The sequence below is a fragment of the Leptodactylus fuscus genome, chromosome 5, assembly GCF_031893055.1.
Source record: "Leptodactylus fuscus isolate aLepFus1 chromosome 5, aLepFus1.hap2, whole genome shotgun sequence".
Taxonomy (NCBI): domain Eukaryota; kingdom Metazoa; phylum Chordata; class Amphibia; order Anura; family Leptodactylidae; genus Leptodactylus; species Leptodactylus fuscus.
Window position 1 is genome coordinate 10,120,404 of NC_134269.1, and position 20,990 is coordinate 10,141,393.

Consider the following 20,990-nt stretch of genomic DNA (forward strand, 5'->3'; position numbering starts at 1 on the left):
GACTCATAGCTCCCTTCTGTATCACCCTATAGGAGCAGGGGCAGACTCATAGCTCCCTTCTGTATCACCCTATAGGAGGAGGGGCAGACTCATAGCTCCCTTCTGTATCACCCTATAGGAGGAGGAGCAGACTCATAGCTCCCTTCTGTCTCACCCTATAGGAGGAGGGGAAGACTCATAGCTCCCTTCTGTATCACCCTATAGGAGGAGGGGTAGACTCATAGCCCCCTTCTGTATCACCCTATAGGAGGAGGGGCAGACTCATAGCTCCCTTCTGTATCACCCTATAGGAGGAGGGGCAGACTCATAGCTCCCTTCTGTATCACCCTATAGGAGGAGGGGCAGACTCATAGCTCCCTTCTGTATCACCCTATAGGAGGAGGGGCAGACTCATAGCTCCCTTCTGTATCACCCTATAGGAGGAGGGGCAGACTCATAGCTCCCTTCTGTATCACCCTATAGGAGGAGGGGCAGACTCGTAGCTCCCGTCTGTGTCTCACTTACTCGATAGATATGGGATCATTGAAGGTCACCAGGAGGTCGGTGGCGTGCTGCTGGATACGGAATAACGCCATATTTATAGTCACTGTATTCTGAGCCTAAAAAGGAAAAAAAAAAAGGTGACAACTCCACGTAGACTAAACCCAATGTTCCCCATGCCCTACAGCTACAGTGAAACCCCAATCCCCAATAGATGTCAGTGCCTGCTGGGAGTTACAGTTCCCGCAGTAATATAATCAGACTACACTACTTACCTGCTCATTGAACTTGGAGACTAGTTGGTGCCCTGTAAGTGCCCATGCACTGGAGCAGGTGGTGAAGGATAGCTGTGCCAGGGGCAGGGGCTCCACACTCACAACCTCCGCTCTGCCCTGAGCATCATTGCTTGCAGCAACATCTTCAAAGTGGTATCTGCAGCACACAAGGGGTAGGTTTGGGTAAGGAGGAGGATGAAAGACACCCCAGGTCAAGCCCGATTTATTACAAAATAAATAAATAAAAATAGTTACAAAAATCCAACAATATGCAGAAAAGATTTTACAACAAAGCTGAAAAGCGCTTAGTCCAGGAAGGTCGTGCTGACATCTAGTGGCCAATGTGAGCACTACAATTGTTAGAAAACCTCCCCAACACCTTCTATTATCCCCTCTCACCTAGCGGCGTCCTGGTCAGACATGTCCTGATATTCTAGGAGCTCCACAATGATGCTCTGGTCAGTCTGAGGGTGAACAAAGACCTCCTGGTTGTCAGGAATCTCCCGCATGTCACTGTATAGAAATGGAAAAGGTATATATCACATATAGAACGACAGGAGGGGGCAATGTAATCCAGGAGATATATGCATCAAATATATATACACAGGAGTCATATCCAGAACACACATATATATATATACAGGACTGACACCAAGGTATACAGCAGTTATATTCACCAAATGTGGATAGACGAATAACCATGGACTACATAGGAGAGAGAGTGTGTGTGTGTGTGTGTGTGTGTGTGTGTGTGTGTGTGTGTACACACATACAGGGGATGTATAGAACATATATACTCGTCACCTATAGATACAGGGGATGTATAGAACATATATACACATCACCTATAGATACAGGGGATGTATAGAACATATATACACGTCACCTATAGATACAGGGGATGTATAGAACATATATACACGTCACCTATAGCTACAGGGGATGTATAGAACATATATACACGTCACCTATAGCTACAGGGGATATATAGAACATATATACACGTCACCTATAGATACAGGAGATGTATAGAACATATATACACGTCACCTATAGATACAGGGGATGTATAGAACATATATACACGTCACCTATAGCTACAGGGGATGTATAGAACATATATACACGTCACCTATAGCTACAGGGGATGTATAGAACATATATACACGTCACCTATAGCTACAGGGGATATATAGAACATATATACACGTCACCTATAGATACAGGAGATGTATAGAACATATATACACATCATATATAGATACAGGGGATGTATAGAACATATATACACATCACATACAGATACAGGGGATGTATAGAACATATATACACGTCACCTATAGATACAGGGGATGTATAGAACATATATACACGTCACCTATAGATACAGGGGATGTATAGAACATATATACACGTCACCTATAGATACAGGGGATGTATAGAACATATATACACGTCACCTATAGCTACAGGGGATGTATAGAACATATATACACGTCACCTATAGCTACAGGGGATGTATAGAACATATATACACGTCACCTATAGCTACAGGGGATATATAGAACATATATACACGTCACCTATAGATACAGGAGATGTATAGAACATATATACACATCATATATAGATACAGGGGATGTATAGAACATATATACACATCACATACAGATACAGGGGATGTATAGAACATATATACACATCATATATAGATACAGGGGATGTATAGAACATATATACACGTCACCTATAGCTACAGGGGATGTATAGAACATATATACACATCACATACAGATACAGGGGATGTATAGAACATATATACACATCACCTATAGATACAGGGGATGTATAGAACATATATACACATCACCTATAGATACAGGGGATGTATAGAACATATATACACATCACATACAGATACAGGGGATGTATAGAACATATATACACATCATATATAGATACAGGGGATGTATAGAACATATATACACATCACCTATAGATACAGGGGATGTATAGAACATATATACACATCACATACAGATACAGGGGATGTATAGAACATATATACACATCACCTATAGATACAGGGGATGTATAGAACACATATACACGTCACCTATAGATACAGGGGATGTATAGAACACATATACACGTCATATATAGATACAGGGGATGTATAGAACACATATACACGTCACCTATAGATACAGGGGATGTATAGAACATATATACACATCATATATAGATACAGGGGATGTATAGAACACATATACACGTCACCTATAGATACAGGGGATGTATAGAACATATATACACATCATATATAGATACAGGGGATGTATAGAACATATATACACATCATATAGATACAGGGGATGTATAGAACATATATACACATCATATAGATACAGGGGATGTATAGAACATATATACACGTCACCTATAGATACAGGGGATGTATAGAACATATATACACATCATATATAGATACAGGTGACACATATAAGCTATATACCACACCTGACATCCTGTATATTGGGGGGCAGGACAGCAGAGAAGGCTCCCCCATACAGAGGTCTCTGCTCTCCGCTGTTCCCGTCCATTGCTGCGGCTGTGCCCGGTGACAACTCCCGGCACTAGAGGTTTCTTCTATAAACTACAAGTCCCGTCATGCAGCGGCACATCCGGCTACTTCCGGTATTGTAACGCGTTACCGTCAGTCAGATTTTGCCTTCGGTTTCCCGTATTGGGTTTTTTTTATGTCACTGTTCACGTCTGACGGTCAGAATTTCAGAGAGCTGCGGTACCGCATAGTGACGGGGGCGCGTTGTCACGTGTCGGCCATGATGAGTGCGGGCTGTGCGCATGCGCTTTACCCCGTGACCCTAGCTGGTCAGGGTCGTGCTCATGCGCAGTGAGAACTTTATGATACCTATGTTAACCCTTTGTATACAGCATTACCCCTCGTGTCCCTGTTTGTCTATTACACTGGTCATTCAGTGCTCCAGTTTTGCGCCACTTGTCAAATAATTTCCACAGCGTATAGCGGACGGCGTATTTGTGGTAAACAGAAGCCGCCATATTTGAAATGGTTTATCTATAATAGGATCCATCTTTCCCGATTGTCATTACCATAAACCGCGCTTGTTATACAGTCAGTGTTATTTTTGTTAAAAAAATAAAAATAAAAAAATTCCCACTTTCATGATTTCCGCGGAGCCTTTCCCTACATTGTCAGTAGCCACAAATTTTGTGAGCCGTTGCCTACCAACAGACACCCTAGAGGTCGGGCGACATGGCCGAGTGCCCTCGATGATGTAGACTCTTGCCTGTTGTCGCCCACGTCACGGCTGGCGGCATCATGGCGACTTTAGTAAAATCCCGCTTGGTACATTCATGGCGGTTTTCTGCTATTTCGGGGCAAGGTCTTCTATTGGAGGGCCATAACATTAAAATCTTGTTTGGACAGTTTGCAAAATCACAAAATATTACATAATAGTATTGTCCGTGATCCCGGCGTGTTCTTGTGACCTCCCATGTACCAGTATGGCAGTGCAGCCCCTATACGATCCTGATCCTGTCTATACGGAGGTTTGCTCGCAGGTCACATGACCACACCTCTTGCACCATGGCTGCCATTGAAGCGTATAGTAGAGCCCAGACCGGTGATTAGTAACTAGTGATTATAATCGCCATCACCTGACCCTCCCGCTATAAGAGACCTCCGGCCGCTCCCTGACTCCATCTTGGCCTGTAATGACTACCTGACCGGGCATGGTGGCCATGTATCTTACACTCCTCACTGGGTAGGTTTCCCTGGCTGACTTATGGTGTGGGACTACAAGTCCCAGCAGCGCTTCAGTATGCAGGTTGTCATTCTTTCTGACTGCGGGAGACCCTGCACAGTACAACCTCTTTGCTAGCTATACATGCTGCACAGTACAACTTCTCTATGTGGGTGCATTTAATTCTGAGCTCAGGTGTTTGGTGCACAGTACAACTTCTTCTGACCAATAACTGTAGTCTTTGTGCAGTACCACTTGTTATACGACTATCTTCTGCACAGTAATACTTCCCTTGTCTTGTATGCAGCTCTGATACTCAGCACCTGTGTCCTTGGCTTGGGTTGTGCACAGTACATCACAGATCTTGCACAGTATAACTTCTTTTGACTTGTACGTAGCTGGTGTCTAGATTCTCAGCTTGAGTGTTTAGGTTGTACTTGTTTAGGAGCCATAGTTGCACAGTATAACTTCTCTTCTGTTTTGCACGGTATCCTGTTGTACTGAGCACCTGTAATATTGACACCTCTTGGCTTGTATATGACTGTCCTACTTGGTGTCTGTATTTTGAGCTCCAGTGTTTGGTTGCTGCACAGTACAACTTCTGACAGTGGTGATACATCTGTATATTATCAGCACAGTACTACTACCATGCCCCTGGTGTTTTTATTGCTATAGACCCTGCACAGTACAAAGTGTTTGGCTTTAGACACTGCACAGTACTACTTCTTGTGTATGCTGTCTGGAGTCTCCATAGGCTTTGCACAGTACGACTATACTCCTAGTCAGTACTAATGCTATAGGCTCTGCACAGTACTACTTCTCGTGTGTGTGTGTGTGTGTTGTCTGGAGTCTCCGTAGGGATTGCACAGTACTACTATACTCCTAGTCGGTACTAATGCTATAGGCTCTGCACAGTACAACACCACCTGTCTAAAGACCATGCTCAGTACAACTCCTTCTTAACCTTGCACAGTACCACTTCCCTTGTCCTATAGATGGCTCTAATAACTGATATACCTGATGCACAGTACAACTTCTGTGTTTGGTGCCTCTGATGGGTCACCCACTGATGCTCTATACTAAAGCGACCACTTTCTTTTTAGAGTGACCCTGCTCTGTCTGAGCGCACCCTGCTTGGCACAAGGATGGCGTTTCCCCTCAGGTAAGTCATCTCCTCACCAACTTGTCCATGTCTGCAGCTCCTCATGTATCATAGAGAACTACAAGTACTTGTATGGATGATGGGTGTCGTCGTGTGCTGGACTGACTAGCATAGATGACTATTACTTGTATGTTGGAAGTCACATGGTGCAACCGTAATGACCTCCAAAGTGGCCTTGAGGTCACATAAGTAGTTTTCAAGCTCTTCTCAAAATTCACTTCAACCCCCCTCCATAAAACCTGTGTTCATGTACATTAGATTCACATAACATGGCTGGCCACAGTCAGGCTATTCCTACACAAGTTGACCCGAGATGCCCCGCTCCTCTATAACATCAGTGTCCTCTTGTGTGGTTGGCCAACTAGCTACATCATCCTCTAGACAAGTAGTCCAAAGCAATCCGCTGCCCATTTTAGGAGATGGATCTCCTCGGAAGACCTTCCACGACAATAAAGTTCTATCCCTTGTGTATGGCCATGTGGTAACATCTTGCAGCAGCTCTCTTGATTGTTGAGGGACTTATTTCTGCTTATCTTGACCAGGTGTCTCCAGGACAGAATGTCGAGAGAGATTGTTTTGGATCTGGGTGGATAAATCCTTCTTTGGATCTGATTCTTGGCAGCTGGAGGCACTAAGTGAGTAATAGACCATCATGTCCTTCTATTTGGGCCATCACTAATCTCACAAGCTTCCTTGTTGCAGGTAACTCTGGCTCCAGCGATGTTATGTTGACAAGTCGGGCGGCACAATGTGGCTACACGATCACCAATGACGTGTACGGTAATGTGGAAGTCAGGATATCTTTCTTTGGCTGCTGGGTGAAGAACATGGTAGGTGGTATCTGCATGAGCTTAGCTGGAAAGTTCTCATTGACCTCTTCTGATTATTTTTGCTCTGGATTGTCTTCAGAATGACAAGAACTTTGACATCAATGTGCAGTTCAGGGTAAATCGGGGTGGTCAAATCGCCCTCTACCCGGTATCCATGTCTTGTGCCAATAAAGGTTCCTGGGACGTGAGGGAGATCGTCTGTGAAGAAAACTACATGGAGGTGATGTCTTAATCTTGACAACCAAGGTTCTTAGTTCTAACTTGTGATATGGCCTGACTTGATGTTGAATAGTTTGTTAATGGCGGCATAATTATCTGACAAGAAAACATGTCTGGTAGGTGTCAGCCTTTAACCCTACCCTTATTATGGTCTCGAGACTGGAAGGTCAGATTTTGGGTGAGATCTGTGGAGAAAATGGTCTTAAATCTTAGTTGTATCCCCTTCATAATCTTTGTCCTTGTACCTAGGTGTCTGTCACTAGGATTGTACCAGTGGTGATATTAAAGATTCTTTCTCAAGCTGGACCTGTGGTGAGTTCTTGGGTCATTGTTTTAGCGCAAAAAAAACCACACTGGGCAGATGGGTCTCCACCATGGCAATGGAAGATATCTGGCCACTGGAATAGTTCTTGGAACTAGATGACTTTGGCCTTGTATTCATGCTCTCGAGTACTGTGATGCTCTTGTTGGTGGTGGTTCATTGGACAGGTCCCACCTCATCCTAGTCCATGCACTACAGATGGTGACTTCTTTGGGTACTACATTTAGTACTCTAAAGCTGATAAATGTTGACTTTCTTCATCCTAGGTGGGCATCTCTCAGAGGTGGCAAGTTTGGTTCAACAACTCTAATGTTCCTATCCCGGCTGATGATGCCATCAGCAGAGGCTATGGGGTCAATGCAACTGTGACTAGAGTGGTCTTCAGAGCCCCATACCACACCCCAGAATCACAGGTTGTACAGGTAAGGGGTGCTTAAACTAGCAGGATACTTGGTCTGTGTATGGTAACTGGTGGTCTAGTATAGAAAACGTCCCTTAACGTTGACTCCTCTATGGGCTAATCTTGGCTAGTTTTTTTTTTTTTTTTTTTTTTTTTCTTTCCAGATTGGTAAATTCCACCTTGACATCCTTTCAAGTAACATGTTGTACTCTCAAACTCTCATCCGGATCATTGTAGACACTACACTTGCTTGTCCTCAAGGTAAAGGTCTGATAGGGGGGTTTTGGGCATGTTGTCCCTCACTTGACCCAGAGAACTTGACTGTGGTATTAATGACTTGTTCTTGAGAAGACATCAATATCAGATCAGGGGGGTTGACATTCAGAGTCCATAAGCTAAGGGGGTGCAGTGTTTGTATAGGTAAGTGCCATATATTGCTATATAGTTGCTCCTCAGGCCAAGTGGCTGACTTCACCAATCAATATTGGCTGTCTATTCCAAGGGTAGGGATCTGTCCTAGTCGAAGACTCCTAAAAAGTGGCTTGTGTTCTCCACCCTTGGCAGATCCTCCAGTGTTTACAGCTACTGGCATCTCCTGGCAGTCTCCAGCAGTCCTGACCCCTCTGATTAGTGGAGAAGTCGGTAATGACACATTTGATATGGGGATTAATGGAGAACTCTTAAACTCAACTGCAATTGAGGCGTACAACTACGTATTCCAAAGTAATGGGAGCGCAGTGGAGGTGGCCGTTCCATATGGGGCTCCTGGTGGCTATTTAGAGGTAAGTGGACACAATGTTCTGCCATGTTGGGTAAAGTCTTCACATCTCTTGAGTCAAACTTGGAACTTTTTTTCTCTAGTCCCTATCATTCCTGAGCAACAAGCCGTTTTAGTGCCTGAAGAGCCATTTAAGCTCTGAATGTCAAAGGTGGAGGTGGGGGGGGATTCAGAGACTCTCTGGATTGCACCCCATGCCTACTTCTGCCTGACAGCACAGTATATCAGGCCCCAAAATTTACAACATTGACTGCTCAGGAACAAATTGGGTGAGAAAAATTGCACCTGTGCCAGAATCTGCAGCACCAATTGAGGTACAGGGCTTGTTGTAGATGGTGGAAGGTCCTCTTTAGGCTAGACTTGTCCAGGGTCCCTTTCTGTTGTCTCTGCTGATGATAACCATTCTGTAATGAAACCTTTACATGGCTATTGGCCCGTATCTGCTCTACAGGCTGTTGGGCATGCTGGGGGTGGTAATTCAACTACTGGAGACTTGGGTTGGATACCATGACCCATGCTTAACCCAGGATTTGTGTTGCAGAGCGATATTGTGAACAACACTTATATGACAAAGTACAGTATTCACCTCTACCTTCAGCGACACTGGGTAGGAATCAATGAAGATGACTCCACCACTCATACAACCTACAAACCAGTGGTTGCGCCAGTGATCATACAGGTTCCAGTCTTCCTGGATCGTAAGTATGAGCCCTGAACATAGTGGGTATCAACCTGGAGATTTAAAGGGGGTCCTGGGTAACTCATGGACAGACTCTTGGCCCCTGGGCAGAAGGGATGATATTGAAACCATGATATTAGGTGAGCCTTCTCATATCTGACCCTCTTCCAGACACCTTCAAAAAGAACTTCTACTTCAATGTGTCTCTGGGGAACTTCTACTCAGACGTGAACCTCAAGTCCTTCATCATCCACAACGTCCCAGTTACGCTTGGTGAATTAAGTCCTCGCCAGATGACTACTGTCACTGCCACCAATCCCAACAATACTCATGCATTTTACCTTACGGTGCCCTTCTCGGATCGTCTTGTGGAAAAGACGGTAGGAACTATGTTATGGGTGGAACAGTCACTATTGTCCATGGGTATCTGGAGCTCATATCCAATACTAGATGTGCCCATAGAATGTAAAAACATGGTCTTTATTGTTTCTTTAGTATCTTGGTGGCCTTCAAAGGAGGTATAGGCTCTATGTGACCTACGTGATGACCCTGGTACCTAAAAACAAGACCTTCACATACAACGGTGTGGTGGAGTGTGTGCTTCCAGATGTCGGTAAGTATTTGTCCCTTGTATGTAGACGTTGAACACATGGACAAGCTACAGACTTGTGATTTCTCTTTATAGATCCACCAAACATTACCAGTTATTGTGCACCTGACCGGGTGATCCTCGACGTATCAAGGGGTAACTTGGACTACTACTGGCTTCCGTACTTGCGAGACCTTCCTCTGGACGATGCTCTCATCACCTCCCAGAATATCATTGTCCGAAACTCTGCATCCCGACTGTACATAGAGGTGCCCTATACATCTGTTGGATTGATCTATGAGGTAATATCAAAAGAAACATGATCTGCAATATTCTAGAGACCACTGACGACCTAACGCTTGTAATGTTGCTGTGCCCATCTGACACAATCTAGAGGTACAAGTCAACCTCCATGGCTTATGTTGATTAGGTTCTTGTAGCCGCTTCAATATACATAGACTTTCCTTTATTAGATGGACAATCTTTGAAGTCTTCATACCTTGGTGTCCACTTCTAATGTACCTGGTGACACCTGGATGGCTTGGTTCTTGCCAACAATGTTGTAGCCATCTGTATGGTTATAATCACCTGATGGCTACCATACTGAATATGATCTATAGTGAAAGTCTTGACCGTCCATGAGCTTGGTTTGACTCTTCAGCACTATGCTTTGTACTTGGCTTTACTCTTTTTCAGACAAAAGATGTAGCTGTAAATGCCAAAATGTATGGCTTATTTCTGGGCATGACCATGGATGTACAGTAGTGCTGTAGAAGAGCCTTTCATAGGCCCACGGTGGGGAAATTTCAGAATGTTATAGCAGCATAGTAATACAGATACAGGATAATACACGTAATATATTACAGATGTAGATATACTAGGAGTCCATAGCAGCTAAGGAAGACTTCAGGATCATTTAGTTTTCTGTACAGAGTGATCTTCACTTGGTCTGATGTAGAGTATACAGCCTGATCATGTTTGGGAAGAAGGACCTATGATGGCTCCTTCTCACACTTGGGGTGAAGCAAACGGTCACTTACAGTGCTGTCAAGGTCCCATACATGGGGTGGGATTTGTTCTCCCACATGGAGCTCACCGCAGACAGTATCCTTCTGTCACCCACCACCTGTACTGGGTCCAGGGGGCTCCCCAGGACAGAGCAGTCAGTGGAGGTCATAGATACTATAAAAATATGGCACACAGTTGCATTGCTATATGAAACCAGCCTTGGTCACTTCTGCTTTCGCTCCTCAGGAGGTCACTTTGGACGGTTCCCTTGTTACTTTAAATTTCACCTTTCGAGACAACCAGACTCAGGAAGTAATCGCTTCTCATACAACAACCTGCCCCTTCCCTACAAAAAATCCAAGTGAGTAGCTTTTTTTAAAAAAAAAAAAAAAAAAAAAAAAAAAATCTACTACATGTCAGTCTAACTCTCGACTCTTTCCCCAGTTTGCTTCTCCAATGGTACCATTGTTGTGACTGTTGACAGCACACGCACCAGACCTGTTTTTGATGCCCGAAAAACTCACTTGCGGGATTCCAGATGCGTTCCTCAGAAAGCCACTACGGAGAGGGCCCTCTTTAAGTTTACTGCCTACACATGTGACACCACACGCCGGGTAAGAACTTGGATTCTGACTCCAAATTCAATACTAAAGAGTGCTTCTTAAAGAAAGGGGACTGTAGACAGTTCTACACATGATGTCCAGACAAATGAGGACTAACCACCCTCAAAGCTGAGTATCTTAATCCTAGCCGAAACCCGTTATATGAACGACAAGATGAGCTCTATAGATGCCACCAGATATCAGAATCCTCCAGTGTCTTAAGATTGGATTTTTGGTCAGCTTGATGGTCTTCAAGTCTAGTTGGCTTGTTAGTGACATAAGACCATGAACTAGCCCAGTTATACTTCCAGTCTCAAATCTAATCACATCATTTCCAGTTTGACGGTGACTACCTGGTGTACGAGAATGAAGTGACCTTTGATCGAGAGGTGCTGCTACCGGAACAACCCATCATTTCCAGGGATTCTACATATAGGTGATGACTTCATCGATATTTGATTTCTCTTAAACTTGTAGAACCTGAACTAACCTCATTCATCTTATGTTATAGGTTGACTGTGCGCTGTAGATATCCGATCAGAGGAAACTTGTGGCTGAGTGGTCAGAACAGTAGTGCTGTCCAGTTGGGAAATGCAGACGGTCAACTAAGAGGTAGCTAAGAACTTTCATTAGTACCTTGGGATGGTTCTTAATGGCACTTCTGTGCCAAGTTGGGTCAAAACTACAAAGTTCTAAGTGTCATGGTTGCGTAGATGAGGTTGGAAGAAGACATCAGTCCAACCTATAACCCTACAATCCCTCAATGTTGATCCAGGGGAATTCAAAGAACCCCATGAGGCTCATGGTTGATATCGTCATGCCTCGGTGACTGGTGGGCATCTCAAACATTGACTTACTTGTATACATTATGCCTTAGTCTTTTTAATGCTCAAGGAACTAGACTAAACCAAAGCTTCTTTACAAGCTTCTGAAATCGGTCGGGAAAAGTCTTTGCTTGACAAATTACTAGAGCTTCTTTTCTAGGACCTGATGTTGGCTTGGTCATGGCTGAGCTTCTGGAGTTGACCATGCTTGGCCAGCGCTTGCTTAGTCTTGTCCTATAGACCCCCTAGTACAGGCCTAGAGGTGCCAGGTTATGCCCGAGCAATGTTGAAATATTTATACAAATGTGGTTTCCTAAATCTTAGCGTGACGACTGTTTATCTTCCAGTGTTACGGAGGAGAGCCAGGGCTCATGTGGCCGAACTGACACTTGCCAAAGGTATGATGTAGTGTAGGTGAACCTCCTTCTGGTCCCTGGATTCCTGTAAGGATCTAGGGGCAGTGCCAACCGATCACTAAGGATACTGGATTTCAATACGTGACAGCCAACTCTCCCTGCAGATGGGACTTTCACAGCTTTTTACCAAAATGAAGACTTCCCGATATCAGTACAGTCCGCTGATGTGCTATACATCCAGATAGACCTGCAGAGTCCAGAACCTATGGCTGCACTGAAGGACTGTTGGGCTACAACCTTCCCTGGCCAGGATGGGATCACACGGTGGGATCTGGTTGTGGATGGGTGAGTAGACCTGGAAGTCAGACTCTTCTGCATATGTGGTCTTTGTTATAGATTGTATGAAACCTGCAGGGAACAGTAATCTAATCTACAACCATAATCCTCCAACTATGGCAGAAGGACAACTGTCTGCTTAGATTGCCTTTTGTAGGCCACCTTCAGTATGCAGAGTCTCCTTTAAACGCAAGAATCCTGGCTGTGGATGGGTCTCGGCCTTCTTGGAGACGTTCTGGTTTGACTTAAATCCCAGATCATGGTACTAGACGTCTTACATTCCAGGCTTTGATCTATAGGGATCTAATCTCCAAAGATGGCACTAGAGTAGGCCTTCAACTTTCAATCAAGGCCACTTGTAGCATTGTCTCAAGTATGGAATGGCACTGAAGATTCTCTCAGTGACTAGGTTTATACCAGCTCACATGGGTAAAGACTCTGGTTTCCAATATAGATGGGTATAAAATTCCAGCATTGACTTAAGTGATGGTACCCACCTTCTGATCTACTGTAGACACCTTAAGGGTTTTGATACTCAGTACTACATTGCTCGTTTACTCCTCAGATGTGGTGCTGAAGGAGAGACCTTCTCCACTGAAGTCCAGACCACTCCTGATTGTACTCCCCGACTCAAGGTGACACTTCATGAAGCCCCAACAAGTCAGGTAAGAAAGGGTCTTGGTGGGAGTCTCTGTAATGACGCTACATGATGGCACCCTGAGTCATGGGTTCCTACCTTCCTTCAGCTCTTCATACACTGTAAAGTTATAATCTCTGAAGCCATCACAGAACTGAAGAGCTGTCCCCAAACCTGCAATCAGACAGAGCGCCTCCTAGGTAAGCATGGTGTCTATGGGTAACTGTATAATTAGTATACTCTCTTATGTAATGTCTTTTGCCTTTAAGATAAAAGATCTGCCCCCCTGTCCACTGAGGTGGTGTCTGCTGGCCCTATCCAGATTTCGGTCCATTCCAGTGGTGTGGTCTCTCAGTATGTCGGTGAGTGTCATGCCACACTTGACCACTAGAAGCAGTAGAGTTCTTCTCATCCAGTAATACAGCCTCTCTTTACTCCTCAGCTGGGGAGAGTTCTTCTACGTGGACCTTGGTGCTGTCACTTGGGCTCGCCGTCATCTCTGCTTTTACTGTTGGTGCAGTCGTCCTCACCATTCGACTCTTTGTACGATAAATAAAAAAAAAAATTGGTATTTTCTATGTCTTGGTGCTTTATTGTTTCCAGGGAGGGGTCAGCTAGGGGGGAATTGAGACTGGTGCTCTGTGTGCTGGTTTGGTCTCTATTAACAGTGACAGGTGCTACACAAGACGGGCCACATTGTTCCTTCTGTGCAGGAAAGGGTCACATTTGCACCCAACATGTCAGAACGGGTGTAGCCAGGTTAGTAAATTTCCTCTATTACATGGAGAGCTCAAGCAGGTTTTCAGTTTTGGCTCCCTCTAGTGGTGAGGGCAGAACTGTAGTTGGGTAACTATATCAATACATGACTTATTGGTGGCTCTCAGACAATGGCACACCAAAGTGACAACTCTAGTGTCTGTGGGGGAATTTTAGAAGTCAGTCAAAGAATAGGACCCCCTAACACAGCTAAGGACTGGGCCTCAGTAGGATTTCATCATTTGAGCTGGCCATAAACATGTCTTTCTAGCTCCCCCCTGGTGGTGGCTACTTATAGAATCTGTAGGGGTGGTATATTGCCACACATGGTGGTACTTGGGCAGTCCAGATAATCCTATAGGTACCCAGATGACTAGGCCAAGCATGGTGACTCCTCCAACTACCATGAGTGCTCATGTCAATGGTGAAAGGGGATTTGTTAACAGTTCGGTAAGGGGTGTTCAAGTGTTAATTCGCCAAAGGCAAGTCCTCAAAACTGTTGGGTTCAGCTGGTCGTGTACAGATCCTCCCCTGACCTGATACTGTTAGGTTTGGGTTACTTGGCTGTTCTCATGGTGTTACCTGTTACTCCTCTCCTAAGGAATAAGACTTCCTTCACCTAGGGAAAGACAACATGGCGGTCTCTGGCTGCCCAAGAGTTGTGGCCAAAGTCACTGTGTAGCCCTAGTCAGAAGGCAAGATGTGGGATAAGATCTAAACTGGATACAACTGCGACAAACCTTCAGCTGTGCAAAGTAATTGGGTAAGATAAGCTAACTTGTGACCATAACTTGTCGTTCACCAGGACTGAAGTGCTGAGTAAGTCCATGGTCTGTTCCTCACAAGTAAAAACCTCTCTGAGCCTTGTACGAGTGCCAATCGCTCCCACTGCCTCCTGCTGTCACACAAGTGAGAAATATCACCTGTGCTGCTGGTGGGGTCAAAGATGGTGATGAGACCATGGTGGGGTCACAAATGGGTGAGCATCATCTTCTGCCGTGTATGGATTATGTGGAGGAGGATGCAATAAAGGCTGCTCCGCCAGCATGTGCATGGACCAGGCCTCCTAATCCTGGGGGGTGATGTGATGCAGGAGGCGGAGGATGCTGCACACTGGAGGAGAAGAGAATGGCTGCCACTCGGAGGATGGGATGAACGCTGGAGATGAAGCGCTGACCACGGGGTTACATCCGAGCAGCTGCAGCCAGAAGTGACACCATGAACCTCCGAGTAAGAGCTGTGTGTGTCAGGAGTGATAGTCTGCAGCCAGTGTAGTGATGGACAGGGGTGTATATACTATATGTATGCAGGTAGCAGCGTATAGGAATGGTATAGCAGAGACAACCAAAGTCACACCCGGATCTGGAACAGGCAGGAGTATAATGGGTTACACTACAGGACCCTCTAATCCTTAATACATCACCCTGGGAGGGCTGGGCAGAGATGTTATATCACTACTATATTATATCTGCGGGGTGGTGATGTCACTCCTGTATACTGTCATACCTGGAGAGCGATGTCACTTCTAGTATAATACAACTAATTATTACATTATATCTGCACATTCCCTCATCTAATATGTCATTTATTCCTCTATAGGATGAAGAGAAGCAGAAGCTGGATAATTTCCTGAGTGACCTGTCCCTGCTAGGATCACTACAAGTAATATACCTGCATGTTACCGATCACATAGAGCTGTATACTTGTATATTGGTGCAGTATTATAGTAGTTATATTCTTGTACATATGAGGTAGTATTATAGTAGTTATATTCTTGTACCTAGGAGCAGTATTATAGTAGTTATATTCCTGTATATACAGAGCAGTATTATAGTTATATTCTTGTACATAGGAGTAGTATTATAGTAGTTATATTCTTGTACATAGGAGCAGTATTATAGTAGTTATATCCTTGTACATAGGAGTAGTATTATAGTAGTTATATTCTTGTACATAGGAGTAGTATTATAGTAGTTATATTCTTGTACATAGGAGTAGTATTATAGTAGTTATATTCTTGTACATAGGAGCAGTATTATAGTAGTTATATTCTTGTACATATGAGGTAGTATTATAGTAGTTATATTCTTGTACCTAGGAGCAGTATTATAGTAGTTATATTCCTGTATATACAGAGCAGTATTATAGTTATATTCTTGTACATAGGAGTAGTATTATAGTAGTTATATTCTTGTACATAGGAGCAGTATTATAGTAGTTATATTCTTGTACATATGAGGTAGTATTATAGTAGTTATATTCTTGTACATAGGAGTAGTATTATAGTAGTTATATTCTTGTACCTAGGAGCAGTATTATAGTAGTTATATTCCTGTATATACAGAGCAGTATTATAGTTATATTCTTGTACATAGGAGTAGTATTATAGTAGTTATATTCTTGTACATAGGAGCAGTATTATAGTAGTTATATTCTTGTACATATGAGGTAGTATTATAGTAGTTATATTCTTGTACATAGGAGTAGTATTATAGTAGTTATATTCTTGTACATAGGAGTAGTATTATAGTAGTTATATTCCTGTATATACAGAGCAGTATTATAGTTATATTCTTGTACATAGGAGTAGTATTATAGTAGTTATATTCTTGTACATAGGAGTAGTATTATAGTAGTTATATTCTTGTACATATGAGGTAGTATTATAGTAGTTATATTCTTGTACATAGGAGTAGTATTATAGTAGTTATATTCTTGTACATAGGAGTAGTATTATAGTAGTTATATTCTTGTACATAGGAGCAGTATTATAGTAGTTATATTCTTGTACATAGGAGTAGTATTATAGTAGTTATATTCTTGTATATAGGAGCAGTATTATAGTACTTATATTCTTGTACATAGGAGTAGTATTATAGTAGTTATATTCTTGTACATAGTATTATAGTAGTTATATTCTTGTACATAGGAGGTAGTATTATAGTAGTTATATTCTTGTACATAGGAGCAGTATTATAGTAGTTATATTCTTGTACATAGGAGCAGTATTATAGTAGTTATATTCTTGTACATAGGAGTAGTATTATAGAAATACAATATAGTCTTATATTTTTAGGGTTTCCGATACTTCCAGCCATGGCTGAGGGGGAGAGAAGAGATTTTGCTGACTGTGGTGAATGATGACCTGGTGAGTTCCCATCATGTACTATTATATAGTGCAGTGTTCACCTCCATCACTCTCAGTCTTCCTTCTTATGTTGTGTCCTCCAGAGCTGTCCTCCTCGTTCTCCGGGGTCTCTCAGCAGTGAGACCAGTTATCACCTTCCCACGTGCAGCAGTGACCAGTCCACTCCACGGTACATCTAGACCTTTGTTAGTTTTGGTTTTGTGTCAGGTAAGGTGTAGGTACAGATGCTGGTTACTGAAGATTTTTGTATAACGGTCTTTCATATCTTGTCTTCCTGTCAGTGAATTGGTAAAAGATTGCTCATACTTGCTGGATAGGTAGCAATTCAGATTATACAGGTTGTAGCCTCAGTAAGTGAAGATCTTGAGAATAGTGATGATCTGACATATCAAAGTTATATCAGAAAGCTGCAGTTACTGCACACCCCAGTGCACAGTAAGACCCAATGGGTCTCTTAAATTTTTATCTGTATTTGTCTCCCAGAGGTTCTGCCCTGCTGCCTCCGGCGTCTCCTTGTGATAGAGAAATCGCGATTCCGGTAAGATTTACTTTAAGATTGTTTAGGAAAATAGGTGTGTGTTATTGTGCTGGAAGTTCTAGCAGAGAGTAGGAAAGAGCAGCTGACCTAGACCACCAGAGATACAGATAAGAACACCATTACTGACCTAGACCACCAAGGATAAAGACAAGAACACCTTTACTGACCTAGACCACCAAGGATAAAGACAAGAACACCTTTACTGACCTAGACCACCACGGATACTAACAAGAACACCTTTACTGACCTAGACCACCAAGGATACAGACAAGAACACTTTTACTGACCTAGACTACCAAGGATACAGACAAGAACACCTTCACTGACCTAGACCACCAAGGATACTAACAAGAACACCTTTACTGACCTAGACCACCAACGATACAGGCAAGAACACCTTTACTGACCTAGACCACCAAGGATACAGACAAGAACACCATTACTGACCTAGACCACCAAGGATACTAACAAGAACACCTTTACTGACCTAGACCACCAAGGATACTAACAAGAACACCTTTACTGACCTAGACCACCAAGGATACTAACAAGAACACCTTTACTGACCTAGACCACCAAGGATACAGACAAGAACACCTTCACTGACCTACTACCAAGGATACAGACAAGAACACCTTTACTGACCTAGACCACCAAGGATACAGACAAGAACACCTTTACTGACCTAGACTACCAAGGATACAGACAAGAACACCTTTACTGACCTAGACCACCAAGGATACTAACAAGAACACCTTTACTGACCTAGACCACCAAGGATACAGACAAGAACACCTTCACTGACCTACTACCAAGGATACAGACAAGAACACCTTTACTGACCTAGACCACCAAGGATACAGACAAGAACACCTTTACTGACCTAGACTACCAAGGATACAGACAAGAACACCTTTACTGACCTAGACCACCAAGGATACTAACAAGAACACCTTTACTGACCTAGACCACCAAGGATACAGACAAGAACACCTTCACTGACCTACTACCAAGGATACAGACAAGAACACTTTTACTGACCTAGACCACCAAGGATACAGACAAGAACACCTTCACTGACCTACTACCAAGGATACAGACAAGAACACTTTTACTGACCTAGACCACCAAGGATACAGACAAGAGCACCTTTTACTGACCTAGGCCACCAAGGATACACCTTTACTGGCCCAGACCACCAGGAATACTGACATTAAACCCTTCACTCCCTTAGAGTGTCAGGAAAGTGAGGTAGGAGTACATGGTGCATGCGTGGTGCTCTCTATTAACATCTATGGGATCTCCGCTATTCTCAGAAGTCCCATAGATGTGATCAGAGCCACGCATGCACTGTGTACTCCTACCTCACTGCAAGACAGGGATCAGAGTCCTCCATACGTAAGACAGATGCAGGTCCCCAATTACTGCTGTAGACAACCAGATGCAGAAATATCTCCGTCACTGCCCTAGACTACCACCAGGGATACAGGCATTCTTAGTCCTAGCCCTTAGGGCTGTTACCTTCAACCCATTAACTACTCTTGTTCTGTATAGCAATGTTTATTTGCTGATGATTTTGATCATCCAATATGATATTAAGTGTTCCAGTCCCTAACTTACCTGTTCAAAAGCTACTAAGGCAAACACTTAGGGGGGCTTCTGAATATACTGTACATAGTGGTGGTAAGCAGGGGCATAGCTAATGGGAGGGTGAAGAGGGTGCAATCACTTCTGGGTCCTGCTACATCAACACACCAGTTTTATAGATGGCACATAAGTTGGAGCTTCCAGTTATGCCTTTGGTGGTAGGGTAATGGAAGGGTCCTGTAATCTCTGATTTATATTTCCAGGAAACGCACTGCACTCTCTTTCTGCTGGCTGCGTACGCCAAGTATGGCCGTCCCTACGTGTGGGTGAGGTCCAATCACCAACGATTCACCGGCACGGAACTCTGCGACAAAGACTCGCCTCTAATGCTGCCATCTTATACGGAGTGGGATACTAAAGGTGAGCTCAACAAATGTTATAACTTGTAACTACCCTTTAAGGAGCCTTCAAACCCAAGTATGGTTGACCAGTGCTTGGTTACTGAAGATTTAGTAGTTTGGTGATCACTTAAGGGCTCCATGTTCTTGCTAAAAATCCAGAATTGAGTTGGGGGAACAAATTTATACTGGTTAGAACTATATGTATAGCGTTCATCTTTCTGTCCTCTAGATGTGGGCGTATGGCATATTGTGTGGGATGTGGTCAGCACCTGTGTTTCCCCGCCCCCGAGGAACCCCCTGGCTGTGGACTTTGCCTACCTGAAATCTCTTCCGCTTCCAGAGAGGTCGCTCTCATCAGGGGCTTTGGTCAGTTTTTTCCATAGTTTACTTCTGCGAGAACCTCGGGGAACCCCACTGTTTTCTTATGGTAAGTTCTTTTGAGGGGGGAGGGGCTCATAATTTTGTTCTTTGTACTATAATAAGTAAAGGCAGCCATGACAGACCCAAGTGATGACCAACCCTATTAGCGTTAAAGAGCTCCATATGGGTGTTAGTTTTTCTTCTCCCAAAAGTACTAGAATGTTCCTGCAGAGAAGAGGGATGGGGTCATGTCTGCTATTCGCAGCACCCGCAACAAGAAGGACACATTGTTTTTTTCATGGAGTATTCCTTTAAACTGGCCTCACTAACCATAAGGACTTCTAAGAATATCTACGAAATTTGGGTGACAGGTCATAACAGAGAATTCTATGTAAATCTGTTCCTTTCTCCAGAAGATGCCTCTGTTCCTTACATCATACCACTTATGTTCCCCTTTTTCTAGTCTGGGAGGAGTTGGCCGACCTCACGCGTCTTCACGCTCACACCCTGCAGGATTTAAAGGAGCAGAATCTTATCAAGAACCTGATCTGATCGTGCATGGCTGAAGACCTATCCAGAACCACTGGTGCCCCCTTTATTCCCAAACGAGATGCATTCTCAAATATCTAAAATCTTCTGCAGATTTAATAAAGGAGACAATAAATTTTCTAATTCCAAATTGCCTTGTCTTGTTTGTTGCTGGAGCCCCAGGTTTTTACCCCTTAATGACTACACAGGGGTCTGGACTTTGCGACCTGGGTAGTCACACCTGGGTAGATCTTTCCCGATCCCGATTGCTCAACCCTAATTGTATAGTGTATATATACAGTGGGGGTAAGCCGCTCTTGAGATTCCAAAATTCGATTTTCGATAATTTTCCAGCCGATTTCCGATCGTGAAATTTGCTCGATCGGGATC

General features: G+C 43.6%; 3 protein-coding genes across 3 annotated transcripts in view; 2 read left to right on the top strand and 1 right to left on the bottom strand.

The window, feature by feature from the left end:
• The window catches only part of RANGRF (RAN guanine nucleotide release factor), a 5,117-nt gene extending 1,518 nt beyond the window's left edge, over nt 1–3,599 (bottom strand). The window contains exons 1-4 of the mRNA XM_075275988.1: nt 3,276–3,599; nt 1,155–1,268; nt 756–912; nt 505–599 (exon numbers count right to left, since the gene is read on the bottom strand). Coding sequence (XP_075132089.1) covers nt 505–599; nt 756–912; nt 1,155–1,268; nt 3,276–3,358 — 449 coding nt within the window. The 5' untranslated portion in view covers nt 3,359–3,599. The remainder of the gene's footprint in view (nt 1–504; nt 600–755; nt 913–1,154; nt 1,269–3,275) is intronic.
• A 930-nt stretch (nt 3,600–4,529) lies between these two features.
• On the top strand, nt 4,530–13,834 carry LOC142204394 (uncharacterized). The gene is made up of 24 exons (XM_075275705.1): nt 4,530–4,561; nt 5,644–5,702; nt 6,245–6,337; nt 6,405–6,532; nt 6,612–6,752; nt 7,001–7,063; nt 7,340–7,495; nt 7,638–7,734; nt 8,038–8,255; nt 8,793–8,949; nt 9,102–9,310; nt 9,426–9,543; nt 9,616–9,821; nt 10,216–10,275; nt 10,774–10,888; nt 10,972–11,141; nt 11,468–11,565; nt 11,641–11,741; nt 12,301–12,351; nt 12,474–12,654; nt 13,211–13,310; nt 13,392–13,482; nt 13,552–13,644; nt 13,725–13,834. Exons 1-24 carry the CDS (start codon nt 4,530–4,532, stop codon nt 13,832–13,834), a joined length of 2,847 nt encoding a protein of 948 aa, XP_075131806.1.
• A 1,242-nt stretch (nt 13,835–15,076) lies between these two features.
• On the top strand, nt 15,077–20,720 carry LOC142204684 (uncharacterized). Its single transcript, XM_075275989.1, has 8 exons — nt 15,077–15,268; nt 15,638–15,700; nt 17,115–17,186; nt 17,270–17,355; nt 17,670–17,724; nt 19,575–19,731; nt 19,942–20,139; nt 20,536–20,720. Exons 1-8 carry the CDS (start codon nt 15,257–15,259, stop codon nt 20,622–20,624), a joined length of 732 nt encoding a protein of 243 aa, XP_075132090.1. The 5' UTR covers nt 15,077–15,256; the 3' UTR covers nt 20,625–20,720.
• The last annotated feature ends 270 nt before the right edge of the window (nt 20,721–20,990 follow it).

What these genes read in the sequence shown, in the direction of transcription:
- LOC142204394 (XM_075275705.1), top strand. Translation starts at nt 4,530, where the DNA reads ATGGTGGCCATGTATCTTACACTCCTCACTGG. An exon ending in GTGAAGAAAACTACATGGAG is followed by an intron (nt 6,753 to 7,000) that starts GTGATGTCTTAA and finishes CCTTGTACCTAG; the next exon opens with GTGTCTGTCACTAGGATTGT. An exon ending in CTTCCCTACAAAAAATCCAA is followed by an intron (nt 10,889 to 10,971) that starts GTGAGTAGCTTT and finishes CTCTTTCCCCAG; the next exon opens with TTTGCTTCTCCAATGGTACC.
- LOC142204684 (XM_075275989.1), top strand. An exon ending in CCCTGCTAGGATCACTACAA is followed by an intron (nt 15,701 to 17,114) that starts GTAATATACCTG and finishes TTATATTTTTAG; the next exon opens with GGTTTCCGATACTTCCAGCC. An exon ending in CTGTGGTGAATGATGACCTG is followed by an intron (nt 17,187 to 17,269) that starts GTGAGTTCCCAT and finishes TGTGTCCTCCAG; the next exon opens with AGCTGTCCTCCTCGTTCTCC.